The sequence below is a fragment of the Archocentrus centrarchus genome, chromosome 8, assembly GCF_007364275.1.
Source record: "Archocentrus centrarchus isolate MPI-CPG fArcCen1 chromosome 8, fArcCen1, whole genome shotgun sequence".
NCBI lineage: Eukaryota > Metazoa > Chordata > Actinopteri > Cichliformes > Cichlidae > Archocentrus > Archocentrus centrarchus.
The window spans coordinates 6,297,615-6,318,156 of record NC_044353.1 but is presented as its reverse complement, the minus strand read 5'-3'; the positions used below and the strand labels follow the sequence as shown (position 1 = coordinate 6,318,156).

Sequence of the window (20,542 nt, the reverse complement as noted above, 5' to 3'; positions counted from 1 at the left end):
TTGTATTTAATGATAGGATGCTAACAAAAATGAAAAAAAAATAAACATGTTAGTACTATTTTCAGATAGCTCATAGTTTGATCTGAAAAAGATCTTTTACAAAAACAACCAAAAAAGTCACCACGATGCAAGTGAGTTAATAACCAGAATGCTGAAGTGAAAGAATAAAAAATTCTTCTTATCTCGCCCAGAATAAAAAAAAACCTGATACTTCAAGCTAATAACCCAGAAATTGTGGACCGTACTGAACCATGGATTTGGAAAATAGTTACACCCTTAAAAGATATTGTAGAAACTGCACAGGACCAGCTAGCTTAGCAAAAAGAATGAAGCAGCTAAAGCTTCATTCACACCTCCCATGATCAGTTGGTGAGTGGTTTCTGGCAGAGAAGTGTGGTGCTACACCAAAAACCTTGCAATTGCTTTGGTCACTAGCAGGTTGCCACCCATAATTTGCTTGGAAGATGCTGACTTATCTGTAATTATTCACAGACTACTCACCTAATGGTAGCGAAACTGTGAAATGTGTGACATAAACCAGAAATGGAGACCGTGGGCCTTCAAAGCAAAAGTTGTGCCTTTAGAAATATGTTGGTTACAGGATGGTAGAGCTGGTTGTCTACCGATCAGAAGGTCAGTGGATTGATCGCCAGCTCCTCCTGTCCATGTGTTGAAGTATCCTTGGGCAGGATACTGAACCCCGACTCCATCGGAGTGTGAGTGTGAATGTTAGATAAAAGTGCTCAGGTATAGATAAAAGCACTGAATGAGACTTGTAGTAGAAAGTGCTCTGAGTGCTCAAGTTGCGTAGAAAGGGGCTATCCAAGTACCAGCCCATTTAACATTTACGCTGAAGGCAAAAGTTCTCTGTTTCCGGTTTGCATCACACACTGCAAGTTTCACTACAGCTTGGTGAGTAAATGACCAATGTTTGCAGACAAGTTGGCATCTACCATTCAAACTACTGGCAACTCTGGCAATCTGCTAGCAACCAAAGAGGTTTTCGAAGCAGTGCCCTCTGTCTATTTCACCTGGCAACAGCCAGCAGCCTCTAGCAACCACTCGCAAACTAGTCAGGGAAGTCACATTTTTCCCTAGTTACCAGAAGTTGCCGACCAATCTCTAGGCCAGTGTGAGTGAGGCCTAATGTGGCTCTCTTTCAAAGCTGGAAACAGTAAAAGTTACAGGCACAATGTCACCTGTTTCTGAGGTGACCGGCGAAGAAGATAAAGTCTCCTGTATTACTTGAATGGCACGTTTCAGCTAACCTCCACCGGCCACCTACTGAACTAAAAGTCCAAAATGAAGACGCTGTCTTCCTCTCAGCATGACACACTCCTGGAGATATTTAAAACTGAATATAAGTACATCAGGGTCATAACATAAATACATTTTGTGCTGGCTAAATATTCAAAGTGTTGTGATACAGAACTAAAGATCAATGAGGAGGATACATTGTCATAAGTAGAAATTCTGAAAACAGAATCTGAAATCTCTCTCTCTCGCTCACACACACACACACACACACACACACACACACACACACACACACACACACACACACACACACACACACACACACACACACACAAAGCCAAAAGCACGTATAAAACAGTGATTGATCTCAATATTAATGTATTCACTATCATGACCTAAATATGCCAAGAGCACCACACACACACACACACACACACACACACACACACACACACACACACACACACACACACACACACACACACACACACACAAGAATGTAAGCCGCAGCACGAAAGCTCATACTCTGTTCCTCTCTCTCTGTAATTACAGCTATAAACTGCTGACTGTTGGCTGAAATACTGGTGAAGAATCAGACACACACACCAAAAATAAAACCATCCAAACACAAAGCACGTGTGTGTGTGAGTGTGTGTGTGTGAGTGTGGTCAGTCAATGACAGGGTGTGTGAGTCGTTTTTAGCAGAAGAAAAATAAAATGGAAAGATCAGACACAGAGCGCGCAGACATTTCCATTTCTGTCTTCTTAACTAGTTCAGCTTGATTCCTTCTCCTTCCTTCTATTCTTCCTTCCTTGCTTTTTTGTATCTTTCTTCCTCCTTCCTCCCTGTTTCCTTCCCTTCTTGTCTTCTTTCAGCCTTCTGTCTTTGTGTATTCATTCTTTTTCCTTTAGTTCTTCTTATTTTCCTCATTTCCTCCCTCTTCCTTTTTCCTTCATTGCTTTGTCCTTTTCATCCTTTCTTTCTGTCATATTTTTTCTTTTCTTCTAACCGTCATTTATTTTTTCATTATCTTTCTTCCTTCCTCCCCTTTTTGCCTCCTTTCTTCCTCTTCTTCAGGTTGTCTCTTTTCCTCACTTTTTCCTCCTCCTTTCCCTAATTAATCTCCATCTTCACTTCTTCCTTCCTCTCTGCTTTCAGTCTTTATCCCTTCCTACTTTCTTTGTTTCCCCCTTTGTTTTCTGATCTGCTCCTTTCTTTCTTTTGTTTTTCCTTCCTTCCTTCTAACCTTAATTTCTTTCTTTCCTCTCCTTGTCTCCTCTTTTCCTTTCTTTCTATCATCCCTTCCCTTTTGTTCTCGTACTGTCTTTCATTCCTTCCTGAACTATAAGGACTTTCAGATAAAACTGAACCCTAACACAGAAAACTATAAAATGTGGCGACATTGTAACGTTATGTTTCCGTCATTAGAACGATTCAGTCATTTTGAAACTTCTTCGGTAGTCTGAAAGAGTCACTCAGCTTCTGCTGAAGTGCTTGTTTAATGGTCAGTGCCCACACCCACCACACATTTCCACTGTTGGAACTTGCTGCACCTGATTTCCTGTAACCTTCAGTGAACAAAATTATGTATAATAACGAGAACATAATTTCAGGGCGAGTAAACAGGGCAGTACAGATAAATTAGCTAACTGCACAGTTAGCTGAGACCAGATCAGCTACATTACTTAATGGACTAGCACCGTGAGCAGTCCTTAGCTCACCAACATGGATATATCTCACCTTAACAAACAGCATTCACTACTGTACCTTGGATTTTCTAGCGGCCATTAGTGTGTAATTTAGTTCATTCCTAGATTGTAAACTTCAGTCGTTCTATTAATGCCTCTGGAGTTTACTCAAGTGGATTGCCAGTACGTTTTCCTGCTTGGATGGACATGGAAAAACATCACAGGTTAATGGAGGAATTCAGTTACATTCCCTGGGCTTCCTTCATCATTTCATAGATTAACAGGAACATATAAGGACCATTTACATCTACAAAAATATGAGTTAAAGACCACTGCCACTGGTTCATTCATTTAATAATCAATTTGAGCATAGAAACTGTGCATCTGTTTGGTAATTCATCTGATCCTGCTTTAGTTCATTGTGAAGTCATAAGACTAAGCTTCTGACCCTTACTTTTTAACAGCAAATTGTTCTTCAGACAGTTTTTGAAGGGTACGTCTGGCAAGGTGAAAAGGCAAGAGAGAAATCAAAGAAGCAGCTGAGGCAGCTGAAGCAACCTGAACTGTCACAGATGTGATTATCTGCAATTATCTATGGCAAACAAAATGAAAGGGATGAGGTTGCTTTTCTTCAGGCTAAGGTTCATGCACTGGTGACTACACTTGAAGGCAAGATCACCAGAGAAGAACTCAAGGCTAGAATCCAGGAGATACCTGTACTCAAGAGGGCAACCATGTGCAACCAAAGGTGGATATAATACTCCATCAAAAATGTAGATAATGAAGTTCCTTAACCACAGGGACAAACTGTGCTGCTCAGGCGAAGAAAAACATTCTGCACAGTAACATCTGTTACTGGTGTGAACCATGTGGGAACCTCCAGAGCTGAAAAAATAAAGCTGCAGTTTTTCAATCAGCCTCTTTAGGCTGGCTGTGAAAGCGATTCCCTCCTGTTCAGCTCCCATGTTAAAATGCCCAACTTCAGAGCACAAAGAAACAAGTTTGCAGTCTAGTACAGAAAATAGTTTTGCTAACCTTTTTATATAATTCATCTGCTTATATGGGTTCAGGATAGTGGCTACAAGCATTTTTCAAAGTACAGTCTATGGTTGGAATAGCTTCATAACGGCAAATTACACACATGAAGTTCATTGATTCAACAGAAATACTAATTAGCCTTAGATCAGAGTCATGTGATTCTGCATTTTGAAACATTTAGACATCATCAGGTTTTTGCCAGCTTCAGAAAGCAACTTCATCTCAGAGAAATTTTAATTCCTAACTTAAATGAAATTAGATTCTCACCTTTTGGGGGGAAATGTAGGATCTATTTTTTGAGCTCAACAACAACGACAACAAAAAAATATTTTAGCTGCTGCTGCATCAATTGTGCCTTTTTTGTTGGTATCTTTGTACTTCATTAAAATGTCACATTGCTAAGTACTGATATTTTGCTAAGGCAACTGACATAAAAGCAAGAAAGGCTAAAAAACCCTAAAAGCTTGTTATTTGTACAAGATCTGGAAGATCAAACACAATTAGAGATTTCTTCTTCTTAGTAAATATGTACATATACTGTTTGGCTGACAGTTTATTTAAAAACAGACATGTCAGGCTGTTAAAACGAGAACTTCGGGACAGTGTTTATTTCGTTGACGAAATATTTTCGTCATAGTTTTTGTCGACGAACCTTTTTTTAATGACGATAACGAGACGATAACTAAATAAAAACTACCTAAAAGGATAAAAACGATAAAGAAATTAATTGACACTTTCGTCAACTAATGAAAACGAGACGAAAATGCTTGGCAGGGACGAAATCCAATCAGAACTTATTTAATTTTGTGAAAGGGCGGGACAAGGTAGGAAACATCCAATCAAATGCACAGTTGCACAAATTTGCTCTAAACCCAGGAAGGACAAACTAGCCTGTGATTTGTCATTACTTCTGCTAGAACTAAGTTATGTAAACAATGCCAGCAGGGAGAAAGAGAAGAGACGATGTATGGACACATTTGTCCTTCGATGCCGTGACAAACGTGGGCCAACTATCTCGGGTAAAAACACAACAAATCTTAAACAACATCTGCAAACCAGTCACCCAGATCTCCATGCAAAGGTAAGCATTTTAATGTCATGCAGGGTAAAGTGTTTTTCCCAGTTTAGCGTTTGTGTTTAGAGAAAATCTCCACACCGCGGTGGATTAGCCTTCTCTAATCTTAGTCCTGAACACTGTCCTGTACCTTTCAGAGCGTATCCTGCTGTAAAACTCTCGTATCATCTCAGTAAGGTGGTGTTAATGATCAGGTGTGTGGGAAGCAGGTGAAACACTAATGTTAATTTTATTAATAATATTCCATAACTTTTAAAAAATGTTTAATTTTGTGTAAGTGTGTATAATGACTAATTCAAGGGAACTGAAGAAAAAGCATTTACATTTTACACCCTTTATATTTTAGTCGACTAAATTGACTGTAGGTTTAGTCGACTATATTCTTACGATAATTCGTCGACTAAAATTAGACTAAAACTAAAACTATTCAGATGACTAAATTATGAGTAAAACTAAATTACATTTTCGTCAAAAGACTATGACTAAAACTAAATCAAAATTTGCTGTCAAAATTAACACTGCTTCGGGACAGAGAGTCCTTCACTCTCACCTTCCTCTTCTCTTCTTCCTCTTCGTCCTCGCTCTACTCCTTGGATTGGACAATCCACCCAATCGGGACACAACTGTGAGCTCTCCTCTTGGTACCGACAACAGCACACGTACAGCAAGCGCCGCAGGAGGATTGAGGTGTGGCTGACGAAGCCCACTGCTAAGACACCTCGACCACAATCGCAGCCATTCATAGGCCCCCAGGAGCGACGGACACTGGACCGCCCGCGACAACACCACTTGACTCTGGAGCGGGCACACGCTTTCAAAATAGCCGCCGTGCAGTCCATGGCTAGCTGTCAGCAGGTCTCTGATTGGTTCACACTACCTCCATGTAGGTGGCAAAGTAAACTATGTCAGCTGAAGTTGTGCTCTTCTTCCTCTCCATTAGTCTTTCTTGGTGAAAATTTGATGACATCACGATCCCGTCTTCTTTACTTTGGTATTGAGCTCCTCCTTCTCCAGAGTACACAAAGGAGAGAGGGAGAAAAAGATGAAGGAGGTAGAAATGAAGTGATAAGAAGAGGAAGAGACTCTCTGGGAAAAGGAAAAAAACACCAGCGGTCCTCCAACTTCTGAAGCAGACTGACTGCAGGATACTAAAACATGCAAATACAGTGGTAACAGATGAACTTCTCATATGTTCAGTAAACATTCTTTGTTGCTTTTCAGAGATGAAAACAATCCACAGATTGAGAAAAGCTTTTAAACCGCAACTCACAGCAAACCTGGACAATGCATTTCCACTGGTTATCGTCCTTTGTAGCCAGAAAAATGAAGTGTGTTTCATTCACAGGTAGAGTCCCAGTAAACAGAAAATAACTAAAGCATCCAGTGGGAAAAAAAGCAAGCAAACAAACAGACAAAAAACTAACAATCCTCTCACACAGAGTACATTCTGAGGTCAGAACACACACAAAAAGAACATTTCCAAGTGTGCAAAGCCTCTTTCTTCAACAGCGGAGCCTCCATATCTGCTCTGAAAGACGACCTCCCTCGTCTGACTGCACCGCAAATCAAAATCTCCCCTCCTCCAACCCAAACACACACACACACACACACACACACACACACACACACACACACACACACACACACACACACACACACACACACACACACACACACAGGAGAAACAGAGAGCCTGCAGGAGGAGCTGAACCGAGAGTGTAATCTGTTACATGTCCAGAAGCATGAAGAAAGATTAGAAAAAGAGTTGAGCCTCGTCTCTTCTAAAAGACGGAAAACAAGCGAGAGAACAAATGACTAAAAAGCAGCAGAGCAAATAAATGCTACCCAATTAAAGCGAAACTCTCTCAGAGAACAGAAGAGAGTGCGACTACAAATCACAGTAAACATGGAAGACTGTAATCCTCTTTAGACCAGAAAATGTAGATTTACTGAAAAAAAAGGTTAGATTGAATTACATTACTTTAAATTAAACAACACTAAATCCCCTTGTTAAATCATGAATTAACTTATTAACCACATTTTTTTTAGAAAGCTAAGTTCATTTTCACTAGCCACATCCAGGCCTGATTACTGCCAGACCATTTGAATCACTTAAATAGAATCTGTCTGAAAAAATAAAGTAGGCTAAAACATCTTAAAAAGCAACACATCATGCCACAATCTAAAGCAACTCACAAACAGCTGAGTCATTGACATCAAGGGTTACAAAGCTATTTCTAAGGCTTTGGGACTCCAGTGAACCATGGTGACAGCTGTTATCCACAAATGGAGAAAACTTGGAACAGTGGTAAACCTTCCCAGGAGTGGCCGGCCTCCCCAAATTACTCAAAGCGTCGATCGAAAACTCATCCAGGAGGCCACAAAAGAACCCAGAACAACACTGAAAGAACTGCAGGCCTCACTTGTCTCAGTTAAGGTCAGTTTTTATAATTAAACATTAAGAAAGAGACTGGGCAGTTGCATCCATCCAATCCAATTGCATCCATGGGAGAGCTCCAAAGAGAAAACCACATCTGATCAAAAAGAACACAAAGGCTTGACTCACATTTGCCAAAAAAAATCTTGATGATTCCCGAGACTTTTGGGAAAATATTCTGTGGACTGACGAGAAAAAGTTGAACTTTTTGGAAAGTTTGAAAAAGAACATCATGCCAATGATCAAACATGGTGGTGGTAGCATGATGGTCTGGTGCTGCTTTGCTGCTTCATGATGACTTGCTGTAATTGATGTTACCATAAATTCTGTTCTCTACCAGAAAATCCTGATGGAGAATGTCTGGCCATCAGTTTGTGCCCTCAACTGCTAAAGCACAGTGATTCAAAACACACCAGCAAATCCACCTTTGAAAAGCAAAAAAAAAAAAAAAAAAAAAAAAAAATTACGTTTTTGAGTCCATCCACTCATGCATCCACGCATCCGTCCATCCATCTTCTTCCAGGGCCGGGTCATGGGGGCAGCAGCCTAAGCAGAGAAGCCCAGGCCTCCCTCTTCCCAGCCACCTCCTCCAGCTCGTCCGGGGGGACCCCAAGGCGTTCCCAGGCCGGCCGAGAGATATAATCTCTCCAGCATGTCCTTGGTCTGCCCCGGGGCTTACTACCGGTAGGACATGCCCGGAACACCTCACCCAAGAGGCGCTCATGTGGCATCCTAGTCAGATGTCCAAACCACCTCAACTGGCTCCTTTTGATGTGGAGGAGCAGCGGCTCTACTTTAAGCCCCTCCTAAATGGCTGCACTCTGCAGTCTATCTCTAAGGGAGAGGCCAGCCACCCTTTGGAGGAAGCTCATCTGCCCCTTGTATTCGCAATATTGTTCACTTTCACACTCAGCTCCCTCTTCACCATGATAGACTGGTGCAACATCCACAACACTGCTGACACAGCCCCAATCTGTCTGTCAATCTCCTGCTCCCTTCTCCTGTCACTCGTGAACAAGAGTGGGCACTCCACCCTTTTCTGGCCGAGGACCATGGCCTCAGACTTTGAGGTGCTAATTCTCATGCCAGCCGCTTCACACTTGGCTTCCACTGCGAGCTGGAGGCCCCCACCTCCTCCGTGAATCGCCACCTTATCGTGGTGAAGGGGTTGTGTGTCCCAGTGATCCCAGGAGCTATGTCATCTGGGGGTTTGCCCCCCTGGTAGGGTCTCCCATGGCAAATTGTTCCAAGGTGAGGGGCCAGACAAAGAGCGATTGCAATGATCACTATGGAAGATTCACCAAGGGAACTGTTTACCCTGCCCAGGATAGGGTTACCTTGGCCCCACCCTGGAGCCAGGCCTGGGGAGGGAGCTCAAGGGAGAGAGTCTGGTGGTTGGGCATTAGCCTGTGGTGCCTGGCGGGGTGCAGCCTGAAGAAGAGACATGGGCCCGCCCTCCTGTAGGCTCACCACCCACAGGAGGCGTTGCAGGGGTCGGGTGCAATCTGTGTTGGGTAGTGGCCAAGGGCGGGGGCCCTGGTGGAGCGAACCCCAGCTATTGAGATGTAGATGTCAGCGCTGTATTTACAGCTTTCCACAGAACCTTAAAGGCCAGAAACTGAAGGTTTAAGCATATGATTCTCAGAAAGTTAGCCAAATGTTTTGGCCTCCACTGGGGGTAAAAGTTAAATTGGTGGCTACTGTGATCTGACAATAGTCAACCTTTAGCAGGAGTTAGCACCTGTTTTTCTGGATTGAATGGATATAAATATTAAAAATGTATCTATTGGTAATATTAAATTACGAAATAACTAGGAAGTTTGACAAATAAAAACATATATTTTTGCACACAGCAATAAGATAATTTCCAATAAAAGTACTTTTAGCTATTGCAACAACTAGCTTAAACATAATTAGTACTAGTTGGCTTCTGCATTGACTACACAGCCAGAGTAAAATTTTGTCACACGTATTTTTAATCGGGTAACAGAAGGTCAGGAGCCAAGGAGAGGCTGCTCCCTTACTCACAGGGGGTTGCTACAACGGGTCGCTGGCAGCCCTTCCTGACGCAACCCCAAAGAGATTTGTGTCTCCTCCCGAGATCAAACCAGGGAGCTTTCGCTTGTTAAGCAAACGTGTAAACCGCCACACTATGTCAGCAACCAGTGACATGTAAAAATCACAGAGGAGGAGGAAAAAAAACACAGGAGTAAGATATGGAAGTACCGTAAAAAGGAGAGTGAAAGGACAGGGAAAAAAACACAATGTGACGAAAAAAAATGAAGAGTTAAGAAAAAAAAATCCGACACTGAGCTTGTGTATGTTTGTGTGTGTAGATGTGTTGTATTAACTAAAGAAGTCTCCCTGATGACAGTACTCCCGTATGAGGGGCAGAGCAGGAGAAAAATAAACTCCACATGGTAATGTTTAAGAGAAGTGTGTCAAATCAGCCCTGAGGAGGTGGAAGAAGAGCAGCAGGAGAAGAGTTTAGATGAGGAGGACGCCAGGGGGCTGCGGTGTAATATTTCAGTGTTTTCTCTCTCACTAAGGCACAGAAGGATGATCAAATGCAGGGTCAAAGGCCAACCCACACCCCCACCCTCCACCCCTTTCCACTACCACACACTGCATAAGAAGTCACACCCCCATGCGCGTCTGTGTGTGCGTCCATGAGAGAGGAAGAAAACACGTAGCACACAGAGGACACAAACAGCAGATTGCAGGTTTAACTGCTTTTGTGTGCCATAATGAGGAACAGGCCTGTGTTACCATGGTTACAAGACGATTTGCATGAACTGCACATACAGATTGCCTATAATATATATTCATCATGCACATGGAAGACGACACAGACCCTCCCAGCAGTTTGAGTGCTGTTGTTTTAACAGGTTTCACACCCAATGCTGTATTCACACCAAATGTGAAGTGAAGTTTTGGGCCGCAAAGACAAACTGATGCAAATTTGCAGCTGGTGATGCAGACAGATCTGAATATGCTGTCAGCTGAAAATATTTCATCTTCATTGAAAAACTGTCATGATGACAAAGCCGATCAGCTGAGACTGCTCCATGAGACCCTGGATTCTCCTGATGCCACCGACAACCAAAAACAGAGCACAAGCTCACTTTCATCGTCTGTGTGAAGCTGATTCAACTTTGCTTTTACATAGCCATATGAAATCCTGAAAATATGTTACAGTAACTCCAGCTATTAATTGTGCTCCTCCTCCTGTTGGTGAGTATTTGTGGGTTGCCAAATCCACAGTGACAATTGTTTTCACATGATTAATGCAAGGCGAAGCTTCACAGCAGGGAGGTTACTGAATTTGCAAACACGCACTTCATGTCGCAGACGACGCGACGCGATTCATCCATGCAAATGAAGAAACCTGGTACAGAAAGGAGGTTCAACATCTGGAGGAGTGGTGTGCAGATAATGACCTGGTCTTCAATGCCAGTAAGCCTAAAGAGGTCATTATTTACCACACAGGAGAACCACACAGCCCCACTACACATCAAAGTAGAGGAGGTGGAGAGGGGTGGACAATTTCTGGGATCTGACATGGACACTAAACACCTCCAACTTGATAAGAAGGGCTGTGCAGGGGATGTTTTTCCCGAGAAAAATAAAGCAGGTGGGTCTGGCCCCTCAACTGTTGAAAAACATCTACAGAGTACTACTGAGAGTATTCTCTGCCTGAACTTCATGGTCTGGTACAGCAGCTGCACAAAAGAGGACAAAAAAATCTATCCTGAGTAGTGAAGACTGCAGAGAGGCTGGTAGAAGTCTGAGCTCCCAGATCTGGACTCTGTGTATGCTGAGCGACTTAGAAGGAAAACACAGTCCATCTGCACAGGCAACAGCCACCCAGGATATCACCTCCCACTGCCATCATGTAAGACGTTTAGTACCATCAAGACCTGGACTAATAGGCTAAGGAACAGCGTTTTCCCCAGAGCTGAAATGGCTGATATCAAAAAAATCCTACCAATGGCTGGACAAAGCTGGCAGCACAAGAACAAGCCGCAAGTACGAGATTGATAGAGGCTGGGGTCTACCACACAAGGTGAGACCCCCAGGTGCAGGCTGTGCAGAGATGCCCCTGAGACAATCCAGCACATAACAGCAGTGTGCAAGATGTTAGCAGGCACGGCATACATGGAACGCCATAACCAAGTGGCTGGTATAGTATACAGGAACATCTGTGCCGAGTATGACCTGGAACTCCTGAGGTCAAAATGGGATACGCCCCCACGGGTGGTCGAGAATGACCGAGCTAAGAGCCTGTGGGACTTCCAGATACAGACAAACTGGTGATGTCCAGCCAACTGGACATAGTAGTGGTGGTGGACAAGCAGAGGAAGACAGCCACAGTGACAGACGCAGCAATAACAAGTGATGGCAACATCAGGAAGAGGAAACATGAGAACCAAGGGCTGAGAGAACAGCAAGAGGCAGTGACTACAGGAGTGGACTTTTCCACATTGACAGTAAATAAAAATGCAACACTAAACAACCAGTGAGAAAGAATGTAGACTCTTTATGTATTTGAATTTTTACTGAGGTAGTGTTTTTGTTGGCTACCCTTATACTGGCTGGTTACAAAGGAACATGAAAGGCAAAGGTAAGAGTCAAGTTAACAAATGTTATCACGATACAATAATCAAATAATAATCATATAATGTGAGTTAAGATTTTTTTTTCAGGGTTTTCTCTGTGTATGTTAAATAACTGAAAAACAAAGCAAAACAAAACAAAAAAACTCATGTTCGTGTCCTGGAGTAAGTGGTGGTACCAGCAAGCTAACATGTCTGCTGCCACAAAATAAATGAAATTCACAGTTAACGTCTAAAATATACATGAATATATACAGGAGTGTAACAATTTAATGGAGCTAGTTACACTGTGAGCTACAAATTGAGACTTGTTTTTGTTGACATTTTGATTACTTTGAACCACTAAAAGCATGCAGAATTATCTGCTAGTTGTTCTTGCTTACAATGCACCTATGAATGTAAACATAACTCTCACTCAGTGACGTTGCTACTGATAACATCATAAGCACGCTAAGAGTGTTCAGAGTGTTTTGATGTATGATTCATGGGCAGATTTATGAATACTTTTATATTCTGTCAGTGTGCTCATGTTTCCTTAGGATTACAACAGGAAAAAGTAGCTGTTGTATTTTCATTAAAAAACCAGAGCCATGGATCTGAGAGTGTATACTTGATTACTAATGAATGGAGTACAGTAGATATCAGCCCTCTCAGGTCCAAGTCATTTTCAGTGATGAACCTAACCCAAAACCCCATACTTTCAGATTGTGTCATTTCTGCTCTTTTTTAAAAAATGTTCTCTCAAGTCTTGGCAGTCAAATTTTTCTCCAAAATCTACAGGCTAAAGTTAGGGTAACAACACCTGATTACTTAAACCTCAGAGGGTTAAAAATGGTATATTTACAATATTAGGCTTTTATTTTTAATGCAATGTCAATTTTGGATTTTTTAAAATATCACAGTTATATATCAGTACTGGTATATGAAAACACAACTAATACACTTCATTATTTTCAGGGTTTGTAAAAAGATCATGGAGCCATGACTCAGAATGAGTCATGAATGTGAAGGCTCATATGAATGCCAATGCAATGTGCCAAGAGTTTTTCATGTTATGAATGAGCATTTTATAACCGCACGGTGAATGGTGAATGATTTGAGCAGAGCCTGGCCAGTATAGGATTTTTAAGACCAATACCAATACCGATATTTGGTTATTTAAAAATCTGATATAATCGGCCAATAGTTTTTTTCTTTCAGGCACACAAAGCATAAACAGATCTCCCTAACATTTGTTATGTGTCGTTTGTCCTTACTAAGATAATGCAGGTTAAAAACAATCTTGTTTTATTGTCGTGTATTACTCTTTTACTATTTTGGCAGGTTGTTGTGTTTATGGCGTTTCAAACACGTGTCACCAGCAGAGAAGTTGTAGGGTGCCCTCTGGTGGACAAACTATGCAACACCAACACTCATAACCTGGTTCAAGGGTGTTTCTTCCAGTTTCTTTTTACTTTTGCACTTTTATTTATCAGCTGCTATAAATGCAGATAGATATGTCAACAAATTACGCTCAAGTGATAAGATGCAGAAATTTAAACGCACATTTCTAGCACTAATTGTAGTCTTCATATCACCACATAAACATCATACAATTAAATACTATACATGTGTGATAGGCCAATATCTGCCAGTAATATGGACTAACTATCTGCTATTAAGCTAAATAGAGACCTACCAGGTCTTTTGCCCAGGCGGAGGTTAAGGAGGGGAGAGGAGGGGAGTGAGCGAGTGAATCCTTCCATCATCCTGACTTCTGATGCTTCTGAGTCTGTGCTACCTGATGGAAAAGAGACAAAGAGCCACAGAGAGATTGAAGAGACTGAAGGAGGGTGCTGCATGACTCAGTGGTAAACACCAGAAGAGCTCAAATAGCCCCCTGTGAGCTGTGTGCTTTACACCAAATATTAGATACATTTGACGTGTGTAATATAGCTTAATGTGTCTAGAGCTCACATGACTTAATTTAAACTATCAGACTGGAGGCACAACTTTTGAACAGAGCACAAGACGATGGATAAAAAACACATGATATGAAAGTACTGACCACTGGTATTGTTCTTGCGACCTTTGCCGCTCAGCAGCATCTTCAGGCTGTTCCGGAACATGATTGCACTCGATGTCAGCTCACACACATACGCACACTTCCTGTCAACACCCCTACAGAGATGGAGACAGAGAGAGAGAGAGAGTTTGTCAGTAAACTATTAGAACTAAGCATTTCCTTTTCCAGCTGACTCCTAATGTCCAGTCATGTTGTGATCTGTACGTGTTCCTTAACAGGAGCTCATTCCTCTAACAGTTTAATCATTTGCAATAAATGTCACTTCCTTGTGTAAATGTCTCTGACCAAACTCAGCACGTTATAATATCAATAGCAGCAGGTCTCCAGAGTATCTCAAAGGCCACTTACGTAGCTTTTGTGAGACATAATAAAGAGAGGAGATGTGGCGCTTGAAGAAACCTACATGTATGGGAGCATTCTGTGGTTTTTTTATTATCTATAAATACAGTACAGTTCCTGCATCAGTGATCCAGCATGGAAGACTAAGAGGAAGATAAGGAAATAACATCCCCTATAGCTTGTTATGCCCCAGTCTAGGGGTAAAAGGGTGTAACATGAGGTTTGGAAGGGTGTCCCTGCCCCAGCCCCCAGCCCCCAGCCCCCAAAACCACAAACACAACATGAATACCTCATGTAAATAAGTTTAACAAAATGGCAGCTGTATTGCAAAACTTACTTCTAGGAGGATTTTACTTTTAGCTAGCTGTGGTCCTTGAATCAAAGCACCCAATGACATCAATTTCTTATGATATTGCATTTTATGCCACATTTTTTCCTATTTTGCCCAAAAATGCAACATAAGTTTTTCAAACTCAGCTTCCTTCTAAGATGTTTCCATCAAATCCTGTTAAAAACAGGGCGCTTTTATGTATGTAGCGCTTTTCTGCTTTGATGAACCTAACATTCACACCTCACTGGCTGCATCACACGCAACCCCATTTTGTAATGTCAGTTGCTCAAAATTGGGTCCAAACAAGTGCTGCAATAACCAGAAACGAGTTACTGACTGGCTAGCATGTCCCCAGTTGCCCAACATGTTAGCAATGAGCTCATCGATCCATTTGTGGCATTAACAGCGCGTCATGTTTGTGTTGCATTCTCCATAAATATCTTTATGGCCACTGCCTATGACTGTAACCGGGGACAGAAATCCTATTTTCTACTCTGCAGCCTCCAAGTTTAAGAGGGAATCCAGTCTGGAGCAGATTTCCAAAGCAAAACAAGGACCACTGTCTGCAGCTGCAGTCCAAGATGGAGGAGGTGGAGTCTGTCCATGGAAAACTAAAAAACAGTTTTGCATTCATGAGTTCATTTTACATTCTACACAGAATCACAGATCACACACATTTCCTTTTTCTCGCTCTCTTATTTTACTACAGTGTGACTTATGAACACACCCATCCTGCTGCCTGGTAATGCTGTTGCTAGGCAACCATCTGTGGTTGCTAAGTGATCCCCTAATGATAATGCACATTGATGCAACCCTGCTCGCCTGGTGGTGTGTGCTTCAGTATGTATGCGTATCTGTGCCATATGAAGGCTGCAGAACTTTAGATGTGGGTCACTGTGTCAGCGTGAGCCAATTTACTTAGAGAAAATAAGCAGGTCCGCGAGGCTTTACAGACTCCATCACCTACTTCAGCTTAGTGTGAGACACACTTGGGACTAGGGTTTAATTCCGGGATCCGGGATTCCCGGGAAATGCGATCAGAACCATTTCCCGTTTCCCGGGAAACGTTAGACGGGAAACCGGGAAAAAAGTCGCGCGCGTCGATTTGACTTTCAGAAAGAAAAGAAAGCTTCAGAATGTTAAATTTAAGGAAATATTGAGAGAAGGGTTCGTTTAATGCGAAAAGCATTACTCTTCATTTCAGGCACGTTCAGCCTCCGTTTAAGGCTTCAGCCTTCATCTCAAGCGTTTTAATAGAGGTATTACACAGTTGTACTTTTTTCCTCTTTAATTTGTTGAAATCGTAGGCAATCGAGTGTTTCTTTTCCTCGTTTGCAGCTGCTTACTAACAATCATGAATTAGGATGCGGGCCTAATGTGTGAAGAAATTATCATGAAATAGATTGCTTTAACATATTTCGCTTTTAAAATGGAGTTGAGTAAAATGTATATTTTTTAGGCTATAAGGATTGGCCAGTTTTTCAAAAGACGATTCACAGCGAACCTACTTTAACCCTCAGACACGGTGTTATAAATTTGCTGTTGCCAGAATGGCAATGACCAAGTCGTAGTGCATTACTCAAGGCCCTGTGTTATGCCATATTATAGTGTAGTACGGTAGTTAACTTTTCAATGACTATTACAGCGTTCCACTGGTGGAGATATAGCGCAACAGATGTCGCCACGACAGCATGGCTGAGCCTTTATCAATGCTGTGTGGAGATGAACCGTATTGTTTTGCACCAGCAGTTGTAAAATATCTTGGTATAATTCCATGTACAATGGAGGAATATTCGAATTATATTTGTTAAGGGAGTGTTGAGGAACGATACAACACCGCATAGCTCGAGCACTCCAATGTCGAGATGTAGGTTTTATTGCATTAATCAAGACGACGTTGCCCCCTACTGGGCATAACAGGACATAGCTGGAAAGCTACCTCTACAATATCACAATAGGTTAAGGCCGACACAGGCTACAGAAGGCCTAATTAAAATAAAAAAATAAATAAACTTTTTCCCGGGATTCCCGGGAAATGGCTCGTCATTTCCCGGGATTTAATTCATGTCATTTTCGGGAAAAATATTAAACCCTACTTGGGACATCAGTCATGTAGCATTAAACAGATTCAGAAAAAATCTTCTTAACCTGGCCATGCTAGGTTACAAAAACTGAGATTACACAACAAACTAAAACGACACCAAAGCGTGGTGCACAGTTGTGACGTCCCCTTTAGCTTGATGGATGACAATGGCAACCAGATGTTATGGTTAAGGTCAGGGTAATTCCCTGTGGTTATTACGAGCCCTCTGAGGTATAATGGGACTGGCACGGTTGTGCACTGGTCCTACACTGAGCCTATGGACAGCTTTGCAGACCGTAGTGTACACAATTCAACCAGACTGTGGGCTGCTCTTGCTTGTACCATTGTTGATCACAGAGAGGACTGAAGCTGTAATACAGAAATAGCTAAAGTGAAGCAGAGTGTTAAAAACAAAGAAAAGTGTCCACTGCAGCCACTGTATGATTTTCATGCTCTTTTATCAGTTAGGGTTAGGGGCAGGGTCAAGATCCGATGATGACTTAGACCTCACAGGGTTAATGTCAGTCAATAAATGTATTTCTACATAAAACAAAATTGTGAATTATGTGAGAGAGATGTATGGAAGGGACGTGAATATAATGCAGGAAATCCAAGTCACAATGGCATTGCTTCTTCTTGTCTCTACCTCAGAATTTGCATTCTGAAAAATTACTGCACAACATGCACTAAACGGTCTTAGGACTGGCACTCAAATCACACTGGGGGGGGGTGTCACATTTTAAGCAGCATTAAGTAACCACTGACCTCTGGCCCCCTCTGTTGACCACTGCTGATAACAGCAGCATGGTTATGACTACTGGCTCCACTGAGAAAAAGGATGTTTTCATAACTCAGCAATTTCATTGTAGTCTCATTCAGCTGGTGTGAGCTATGTCAGCAACAGTGCATATTAATTAGGACTCATTTCTGTCATGGTTACTGCTGGCTTATTCCTGTTCAGGATATGACCTGCAACATATGGTTTCTGTATAATTCCAACATATTCAGGCTTCTGTAATGTAAAGAAGTGCACTTAACTCCTCAGTATTTATTACAGGTACAGGAATGATCAGTATTCAGCTGTGATTTATTTAATTGACTTATTATATGTTAAAAAAGCTCACCTGACAAATTAGTTTCTTACCTTTTGCCTATAGTGTCTGTAGACTGGTGATGAGCTAGTGAACTTTTGAGATATACTGTAGAGATATCTTAAGTCTACTCTTTCATTTTTACTGTAAATACCCTGCAACTAAAAGAAAATTGATGTGGCTGGCAGGAATATTTTGATGATAAGAACGTAGTTCCAACGTGAAACTGCTTATAGCAAGGTGGTGGATTTTATTTTTAGCAGGGAAAAGAGAAACTGCTACTGAAACACTGTGTGGAGCCAAATGCACTTTAGCTTCATTATGTGCAAGATAAGGCAGAGACTGAGATAGCATCTAAAACTGGCAAACTCCAAAAAAACTACAGATGGATAAACAGCACTACAGGATGCAGGAAGAATAGGTTAAATTTATTCAAATATTATTGCTCCTAGACTAAAGTAAAGTGAACCAACTGCACTCATAGTGTCACAGCATGGCTAACTGAATATAAAGCTAAACGAACCGCTGTGGTTCTGCATCACTGTTTTCCAGTTTTATTGGCCCCCAAAAGTTGGGGTGACTGTGACTGAGGCCACAGTGTCCACGAGAGATGTTTTCCCAGCAGTGTTAACACGTACAAAATAACCTTACATTAGTTTAAAAAAAAAAATGAAACTGAAAAATATGTTTTAACCAGCCATGGTCCTTATTTACACCAAGCATATACTGGAGGTAGGCCTTAGGTTTAAACATTGGTCCACCATCTTCAACAGACACATTAGTCAAAAATAGAGATGTAGGCTTGACTGGTACTTATTTAGCGCCTTTCTACTCAATCGAGCACTCCAAGTGTTTTCTTCAAAGGTGATTCCCAAAAAGCTATTAGCCCAAAACGTGGCATATACCAGCATGGTGTGCAGTGTGTCCTTAAAAATTCTGAGGAAACTGGACAAGAGGAGGACAAATGAAGAAGAAATAGTCTCAGTGGAAGGGTGGCTGTCAAGGAGCCACTGAGCCTTTAATGAAGGCAAACAGGGAGAAACAGGGAAGGTAGAGGTTTGCCAAATTACACAAGAACTGGACTGAAAAATCAGTGGCAACAGGTCTTATGGAGTGATGGTTCCAAATTTGAAAATTTTGGTTCAAATAATCATCAGTATGCACAGCAGAGGTCAGGAGAGAGGTACAGTGGGTGTCTACAGCCATCTGTAAAACACGGTGGAGGGTGGAGGCTCTGTCATGGTTTGGGGCTACATTTCAGCCAGTAGTGTTGGGGATCTTGTAAAAATTGATGGAATTATGAACACAAAAAAGGAAGCGTATAACTTAGCATGACAATGATCCCAAACGCATTGCTGATGCAGTAAAAGCATTTTCCTAGCAAAACACACAAAAAAATGACAGGTGGCTCAAGACTTTTGCACACTACAGTCTTTATTAACTGTGTCATGCTGGAAGGTATAAAGAACACGAGTAGTCTGCTAAGCTGGTACGCTGGATCACATTGTGTTGCTGTTAATCTACAATCTTATTGGCTATATTTAAGGTCTTATTGAATTTGTTCTTATTAATGACAGACAGACAACAAATACCACAACAGCCTTTGCACGCCCTAAACCATTTCAACAACAAACATTGTCATGATGTAAGAAAAAAACGTTATAAAATACGTACACAGTATATAAGCACAAACCACTTCTATCCAGTCTTGTGCTGCTGGTTTGAATCTGAGCAACACTTTCTCCATCAACACTTTCGATTTCCACTTTTTTAATAACTGTTATTCTCATATTACATGGTTTCTGTTTCTGCTGCTTGTCCAGCAGACACACACACACACACACACACACACACACACACACACACACACACACACACACACACACACACACACACGCACGCACGCACGCACACAAGCATAAAGGTACATGATGGATGAGGCATCATCATTACTATGAGCAGAATGTGGCAGAGAGACTATACGCTCTCTAAGTCTCTTCCTCTTTTCCCCTCTCTCCCTTTGTGTTGTTCACACACATTTCCTCTTGGGGAAAACATTCTCCTATGTGTGCGTGTGTGTACACCCAAGGGAGAGTGGATCAGGTGCTACCACCAGGTGCAGAGTGAGCAAGAGAAAGAGGTGACTCCACAAGGACGAACCTTTCTTCAGTGAGTGTGAGGAGCATGTGTGTGCACTCAGATAAGCCACTGCTGCCAGTAAATAACACTTTCTATGGTGTTAAAATTCATTCTTGAAGAAATGCATAGTGCTGAAATTAATTTAGCAGAACATTCATTCCTGGTGCAGCCACTCTTGGCAGCTGATATCTCAAAACTTGAGCAAATAAACCCCACGGCTATCTGCAAAGGGAGTTTAGGAATAAGCCTAATCCGTGTCTGAGAAATAGTCCCACAAAAAAGCTTCGGGCTGCAGCAGCTAGATGACTACTGGCTCCGTAGATATGATGCACACACAGCAGTGCCTCGCTCAGCCTTGCATGGTGTGTAATCTGTGTCAGTG

At 41.8% G+C, this 20,542-nt stretch overlaps 1 protein-coding gene across 2 annotated transcripts in view; it reads right to left on the bottom strand.

Annotated features, from left to right (window-relative positions):
• The window catches only part of LOC115785256 (protein TANC2-like), a 69,606-nt gene that overhangs the window by 31,884 nt on the left and 17,180 nt on the right, over window positions 1-20,542 (bottom strand). Inside the window, exons 2-3 of one of the 2 annotated variants that reach the window (XM_030736794.1) lie at window positions 14,160-14,272; window positions 13,791-13,892 (exon numbers count right to left, since the gene is read on the bottom strand). In XM_030736794.1, the coding sequence (XP_030592654.1) occupies window positions 13,791-13,892; window positions 14,160-14,220 (163 nt within the window). In that variant the 5' untranslated portion in view covers window positions 14,221-14,272. Of the gene's footprint in view, window positions 1-5,609; window positions 6,189-13,790; window positions 13,893-14,159; window positions 14,273-20,542 lie in introns of those variants that run through there. The other variant, XM_030736793.1, reaches the window with a different exon arrangement.